Raw genomic sequence first — 7,808 nt, forward strand, 5'->3', positions numbered from 1 at the left:
AAGAAAATTAGGATCGCAATAACTCTTCTGTAACAAGCTTTACAAAATCCAACGCGTTATATTTCTTGTGGCATATTAAAGGCATAGCAACCCGATGCTTGCCATTTGATATACGGTACTATCGGACGCATTGGCGAGCCAGCCAGGATATTCAATACGGTTTACATATAACAGCAGCAAAAATGGAAGGAAAGCACGCAACCAAAAGACCGGTTTCAGCCACCGTGACTTCAAGTTCAACCGCCCGTACGCCTTTCACCAGATTCGTACCTCAGGCAGCTTCGAGCAACCGGCAGACTGTGCCGTCTCTGCCACCGACAACGACCGCCTTTGAGCCACAAGTTTCACCGCGGTCGACCGCTGCAGCCACACCGCTGCAGTCCACAACCACCCGAGGACCGCGCTCCATCGCTCAGCTGAGGAGCCTGAACCGTGAGGAGCAGGACGCCCTCATCCAGGGTAAAGAGCGCAAGAAGCCGCCACTACAGAGGGCGCTATCGTTTCCTGGACAGACGTCCGTTAAGGCTGCTGTTAATACCAGTGAGGAGGACGTGCGAATGAGACAGATGATGAGGGAACTGAGGCAGTGCCGATACCTTCGGACGAGTCAAGAGGGTACAACGGAGAGTGATGATTGAGCTTCTGCACTTCCACACTGTTGACTGGTCATCAGGTTGGATTTGCAAGGATAGCCCTATCACTCGGGTGGGACTCGAACCCACAACCTCCTGCTTGCTAGTACAGACGTCTTGCCACTCGGCCACCGTGCTTGCCGGGGTCGGCTGGCCGGTTTGAATACTGGAACCGCAATCAATACTTTATAATTATGGTCATTGTGCTTAATTGTATTATTGGATCATACCCTTAATATAAAACACGGGAGATGGAACATTTCTTCCTATTTATCTGAAGGGCCAACGGGGCAACCAAACACAATGAAAGATAATCACACCCATTTTGGTGCCAGGCGTAAATTTCTTTTCGGCTCAAGACTTGCGCGCAGTTTGAGAACAATTACATTCCGGGCTTAGATTGTGTGACATTTTAACCAAGGCAGCAAAATAAAGTGGATTTCTTCAATGTAACGATTACATGTACTTATTTTATTAGCATATCGCAATTGCGTGGAAGAGGCCTACACATTAAAGCGGCTGCCGCACCTGCTGTGTAACAAGGTAAACAAACAAACAAACAAACAAACAAGCAAAACAAAACAGATGATAAGGAAGAGAAGAAATCATTACAGAGATTATCAGCTTAAAAGTTGTCTTCAGGTATGGACATGTACATCAACGGAAGTCAAGCAGAGCACTTGTTACCTTGATTATAGTAAACTCCCTGGATCTTTATTTCAGAAATACCCACATAAAAATAATTCACTTTGCTATATAATAGTATTATTTATAAAATATAACCTGCATAGATGATTAACCTTTTAATAACAAGCTGCTCCGCATAAACCTTATTTCAGATTTGATCTTAAAAATAAAATAGTGCCACAATGGGCTTCAAAAGCCAACAACCGAAAAGAAATCACAACAATTCCTTTGAGGTAAAAATGATTAGAAAAATATACAAGCATATAAAATGTACAACTTTTTTCTTTTGCAAACAGAAAGGCCGATAGAGATAGTTGAGAAAACAAACTTCACAGAAGACAGTGAAGTGTGCAAAGGTCTAAAGACTTGCCTTTCCCCTTCCATATTAGTTGAAAATTGTACTTTGTTTTCTTCAAAAGTTAAAAAAATCATTAGAAAAGGTTTCTCTGAAAATAGCACTCATTCTTTACTTTCCGTTTGAACCTAAAAATGTAAGTCTGAAACTTTATGGCAATTTAAGTGCTCTGAAATATATTTCATTTATATAATGTATTTTATAAAACATACAACAGTTATGCATTGTCTCTCTTTTTCTTTCTTCTCCCACCTTTTTCTTAACTTTTGCAATTCTGGGAAATCTGCCTGGCACCCCAGTTGAGAAAACCTCTGAGAAATGTTCTCCAATGAGGTTTCCTTTCAGGATATAATATTGGGGGGGGGGGGCATGACTAGCAGGTGCCATTTTTTTTTGGGGGGGGGGAGTCAGGTTGGCTTAGCGGTACTTTCCTCGCCTTCCACCGCCGTGACCCGGGTTCGATTCCTGCCTGGGCCAACATGTGGATTGGGTTTTCAGTCCCAACTTGATTTTGTGGTTTTCCCTCATAATACTCTTCTGAGGTTTTCGTCCCACGTCTAAGAGTGTAATTTCTTCACATTGTCAAATTTTTACTGGGCCCCTATAGAAGACCAGTGGATTCCACTGAATGGGCTACCCAGTTGAAATAGGAAATACATTTGTTTGAAACTTAGTCACTATGAGGTAAGATAATTAGGTAACGTGGTTTGTGATACCCGTTATTAATTTAAGTAATGACATTTTCCCCTTCTGGCATCGAACATCAAGGAATAAACGAACCCGATTTCGTTCTTGGTTAAATAATTTAAAAATTTTACTGTGGAACCCGTTTGACAAAGCGGACATTTCTATTCCCTTAAATTCACTATAGAAATTAACATTCACAACAGAAAAAATACTGCAAACCAACAGTAACCTTAAACACACAGTTAAATTGTATGCAAATAAGATGTGTGCTTCGCGACACAGGAGAATGCATCGCAATTGCTTAATTAAGATTTCGTCTCGATACAAACATCAAATTTACGTTCATCTGAATACACCTTCCATTTAAAAAATAGATCTTCGAGTCGCCCGTACCTCCTCGGCATTTCCTGACAACACCGCAGACTTTAAATAAAGTCCTGATGGGTTCCTATGGGCAAGGCAGGACCCATAACGCCCGGAGCGGGCCCGGCCGGCACCATGCTTGCCCGAGCCAAGAGGTGTGCAAGCTGGGTGGGCTTACCGGCAGGCACGGCGTTGGTCACGTCGATGGGGTCGAGCGATGCCCGGTGCTCCCGCACCGAGTGGGCGTAGTGCTCGTTGATGTCGTCCGTGGAATGGCCGCAGTCTTCGCACACGTAGACCTTGTCCCGGCGCTGCTTGAAGGCGAAGTTGAGCATCATGTTGTGGACTTTCCGCTGGTGCACCTCCAGGGAGCAGCGCTGGGTGAAGGCACGGAAACACTGGTCGCACTTGAACGGTCGCACCCCTGTGAAGACGAAAGAAACGTCAGAGTTTCAGACGAGCAGGGAAAACAAGTTAGGTCGGCTTTTTGCCTCACCCCGTCGTTCAATATTCCACAACAACGTTATCATCACAGATACTCAAAGCGCACACAGACCCTTTCAAAATCAAACACATCACCCCCCTCCCCCCCCCCCCCCAGTATTTCAGTGTAGGTCCTATCTAATTGCATACATAACACAGGAAACCAATCACCAAGTACATAATCATCTTTGCGGATGGGTAGTTACGCTGGCATCGTAAAATACCTGACAATAGGCATTTTCTATTCTAAAGGACTAAAACGTCGAATTCCAATTACATGTACCTGTATAAATTGAATGGTGTAGAAGAACAAACCAAAAATTCGCCCTTTATTGGAATATCTACATTCAGGGACCAAAGCCTTAATTATCATTCACGCTCAGGCACAAAGCCGAACCGGATACGGAGCCTACGTTTCACAAAGTCCGAAATGTGCGCATGGGGATGTTTGTACAATAATGTTGTCCCCATATTTGCTGGAAATGACTAGGGTCCTATGGTTCAAATCTCATTTGGTGCAACTTGAGACTAGACTAGATGGAGTACATCATTGTTGACGTGAGCTATTCACACGTCCCAGAAACAATTGTTGGCTTCCTCGGTTTCCCCCCCCCCCACCTTCAACTAACATTTATTCCCTTTATCATTCCCTCTCTAATGATTCCTGGATGTATACAAGTCCTTAGTTTATCCCAAGAAAAAATGAAATGGATTAATAACATATCACATTTACAGCTCAAGACGACGCTGAGGTCAGGTTACCAGACCAGCGAACTTTGACCCTTAAGCGGCACTGACCTGTGTGCGTCCGGACGTGCCGCTTCAGGTCGAACTTGTCGTTGAAGCCCTTGGCGCAGAAGGGACAGTGGTGGCGCTTAATTCGTCCAATAACATTCCGGCTGCCTTGCAGCTTGCAGGCCAGCAGACGCCGGCTGAAGTAGCCGACCCCTGGCTGGACGTGGAGTGCCGCTGGAGGGCGCATGTCGTCGTCATAGTAACCGTGGCTCGGACCTTCGTAGGCCGCAGTCGGGAGGTGAATGGGGTAGTCTAACGATGGAATTTCTACCGAGGGAAAGGCATGGATCACTTTGAAATTCAATAGTAGCGATTAATGAATGATTGAATCTGTAAATGGAAAAAGGGCAGCCACTACATACACCGCCATATTTTCCTACAAAACGAAATGGTTAAAGTGGTCAGAAATTGCCTCGGATCGCACCACAGAGCATCTAGAATCCCCCCCCCCCCCCGTGGGCCTTAAAGCGGGCCCCGTACCCCACGCCGTGAATTTGTGGACCCACTTCTTTGCGGACACATTTGTCTGCCCCCCCCCTCCCAAAAAAATGGTGTTCTGGATCCACCGTTGCGGAGGCAAAAGGGCTCTCACTTTAACACCGACGGAAGGTGCCCTTTTTCCGGATAAGTGCCCATTTTTGGTTTTGCTCACCCCCCCCCCCCCCCCCCCCCAGTTTGAAAAGCGTTCCGCCGCCCTGCACTGCCTTTTACCTGACGGGTTACGGAAGGGAAGGGTTCCAGTTGGGTCGCTGGTACTTCTTTCTAATCTCACATGTCCCCTGTCTGAAAATACGCTGGTGTCCACTTTATCCGGGATCTCTTTGTCTCCCAGCTCGTCACCTTTAACCTTAAAAATTATAGACAAAAATTACCCAAACTTCTATAATTATCTTTCTTCTTCTATTATTGTAGTCCCAACATAATGACTTTCGATTTTCCACATTTTGGCCCGGTGGTTTTTGTATCAAGTGCGATATGCCGCTTATGACGCCCAAGGCTCGATCCTAACACAAGCAGATGGAATTAGAATATAGGAGGATTGCTTTAACTAAAGAAGAAATCAGATAAAAAACAAATTATGTGAAAGAACAAAATCTTCAAGAGCCATGTATATAACGCAATTTGAGTTCCAGGCCACTTACCCTGGTGACAATCAGATCCAGCGGTTCGATGACTTCACTCTCGTCGTTGAGGGCAGTACAAGGTCGAAGTTCATCGTTTGGCAAGTCTCCTTCATGAAAAGGAAATATACAGATTGGATATAATCGATCATGCAAGAGCAGCACGGATGAGCAAGTACCAAATTACGGTACAACTGCACGGTCGGTGAGCTTGAAAAACAAAATCCAACGCTCTTTTTAAAAGAAGTGAAATTTACTATAACATGTTTTTGAAGGAAAAAAAGACAGAAATTAAAGCAAGATATGTGAAAACAATTCATGGCTGCTCGCCGACCCTGGCCTTACCTTTTTCATCCAAGAGCGGTCTATAGGCTCTTCTCCCTCCCCCTGTCGAGTTTGCCCGTTTCTTGATCAGGAAAGATTTAGGCATCACTGTTGAAAATAAGGTATAAGGCATAATAGTAATTATAAACCTACATCAAATAGTTTCGTAAAACTATTTAAAACCATCACAATGTAACCTTATATTCCACCATCTTTTTAAACTCGACTTTTTATTATATTACGTGTTTTATATTATGTGCAAAAAAGTAATATGTTAATAACTTAAAAAATGAGTGCCTAGGCCTAAGAGGAAGAGCGCACTCGAATGTCAAAGCTATAGGGAGAGCAATCATGAATATGACTGGAACAGTGGCAAGGAACACCTAAACCGGCATATTGTGGGTTCTTATTCTACTTCAGGAATAGCAAATCTTCCAACATGAGACCAAGGTTTCCTTGTAAAACTGTTTCCAAAGCCAGAGATGGAGGCGAACCGACAACGAGGCCGTGGTTTCGAAAACCTGTCCATGTCACTCAGACAGCCAAGGTCCCCATTTTCAGCCGATAGGGGCGCGCTTGTGCACGCACGGATAAACTTGGCCTACCGTGCCACACATTCCGAAAGGGCTAGAGCCAGCGGCCTTGAACGCGTTTTAAATAGGCTAGACAAGAGTCGCAGCCCCGACCCAAAACAGAGAATAAAAGGACAATGGGGGAAAATAGATACGGTTGACGTCTCATCATGGCTTTGATATAGGCAGTGTCTCTTTGATGTCTGTTCTCGTCGCGGCCTGCTGCCTCTGCATGTTTACTGTAGATGTTGACCTGATCTGACTGGATTAAGTGTGGCATTTCATGACAGTAAAACACTTTTTTTTACTGAGCTTCCTTTGACTTTTTATCTGAGTTTTTCCCCTGCCCCCTCTCGTAAAGCCCTCGCTAAGCAGTCTTTCCAGACCGTTGTGATGGGCTACTTTCAAAAACGTACACGTAAGCATTAAGGGTAAGTTTGCGCTATTATCATGCGACAAGAAATCTCTGTTGATTTGGTACACGAACGAAGTATGCCTAGAAGGGCCCATGACATGAATCTTACTTGGGAACATATTTTGTGCAAGTTTCTACTCCTCTTAAATGTATGAAATCTTTATGACACCCCTTTTTGGTTAATTTTATCGAAAGTGCCCTTTTTTTAACATTAAAAAAGTTCCATGCTTTTCCTGACAAATTAGGGCGCTGTTGCTGTGATGTCATTTCAGGAAGACACTGTTCACTTTAGGGGTTTTCTGTTCGAATTGTGAACCCAAAATTTGCTCATTGAAAACATTTGTGAGAAAACTTTGCACATTGGCTTACTGCAATGTACCGAAACAACAACCGACAATTAGGCCCCGAAACATGTTTGGATTGAGGCAATCTCTGAACACTTTAACCAATTTATTTTGAGGAAAAGATCGTGGTGTACGCAGTGCGTGCCTTTAATGGGTTCGTTTTTGTTAGGGGGGGAATGGCCGCCTTTGGCCCCTCCCCTGGATCCACCCTTGTCTTGGGACATACCTCTGGAAAACATTGTGAAAGCTGCTGAACAGCGTGGTTGCAAACTCCCCCCCCCCCGCCCCCCGCCCACCCCTCCCCCTGGCATACACGCATGCCATGAAAATTCCCTAGTCAATTTCTGATACAATTTCTTCGTGATGAAAATGGCTTGTCTGCATGTGAGCATGCGTGGTCATCAATAACGATATACATGTACAATGTACATCACCCACACGTCACGGTACTGGTTTGTCACGGGATTACGACCTTTGCAAGTTGCATCGTACATTGAGACAACTGTTCCCTGCGTACATGTCAAAACTTTTCACAACCGCACATCATGTTTTAGCATAAATTACATATACAATTTACCGCTAGGAGGTGATAAATCGAAATTCCTACCGTTAACTGGTCGATGAAACACTCCAATTGTACTGGTAACCCCAAACTTCATGGACTCCCGTAAATATGCACTGATAACCCGACGGAGCGCCCCTGCAAGCGGCTGCCCCCATCCCATATAACCCTCAACACTATCTGTACCCCAGTTGCTTTTACCCTTTTTAATTCCAGTTCACGATCAGACAATTCATGGCCGGGCCACCGCAAGTCAAAGGATTCCTCTACTACCAGGCGAACCACAAAGAGAAGACCACCATAACAACCCAACCATGACAGACCAACACACGAGTACGATGGAACCGTTACAAGGACCAAAGTCATCCATATCGTGGATTCCGTTTTGTTCCAGTCTTTGCCAGGTATATTTTTTTGGGCCGGCGTTTTTTTCATAGCCCGCAGTTAGATTCTCTTTTGTATCCATCG

At 44.6% G+C, this 7,808-nt stretch overlaps 1 protein-coding gene across 1 annotated transcript; it reads right to left on the minus strand.

Moving 5' to 3' along the window:
• Positions 1-2,261: 2,261 nt before the first annotated feature.
• On the minus strand, positions 2,262-4,793 carry LOC119736110 (transcription factor Ovo-like 2). The gene is made up of 3 exons (XM_038210124.1): positions 4,714-4,793; positions 4,006-4,269; positions 2,262-3,148 (listed from the first exon to the last, which is right to left on the minus strand). The coding sequence occupies exons 2-3, from the start codon at positions 4,187-4,189 to the stop codon at positions 2,787-2,789; spliced, it is 546 nt and encodes a 181-aa protein (XP_038066052.1). The 5' UTR covers positions 4,190-4,269; positions 4,714-4,793; the 3' UTR covers positions 2,262-2,786.
• Between the last annotated feature and the right edge of the window lie 3,015 nt (positions 4,794-7,808).

The sequence above is a fragment of the Patiria miniata genome, unplaced genomic scaffold (genome assembly GCF_015706575.1).
Source record: "Patiria miniata isolate m_02_andy unplaced genomic scaffold, ASM1570657v1 HiC_scaffold_29, whole genome shotgun sequence".
In the NCBI taxonomy this organism is placed as follows: Eukaryota; Metazoa; Echinodermata; class Asteroidea; order Valvatida; family Asterinidae; genus Patiria; species Patiria miniata.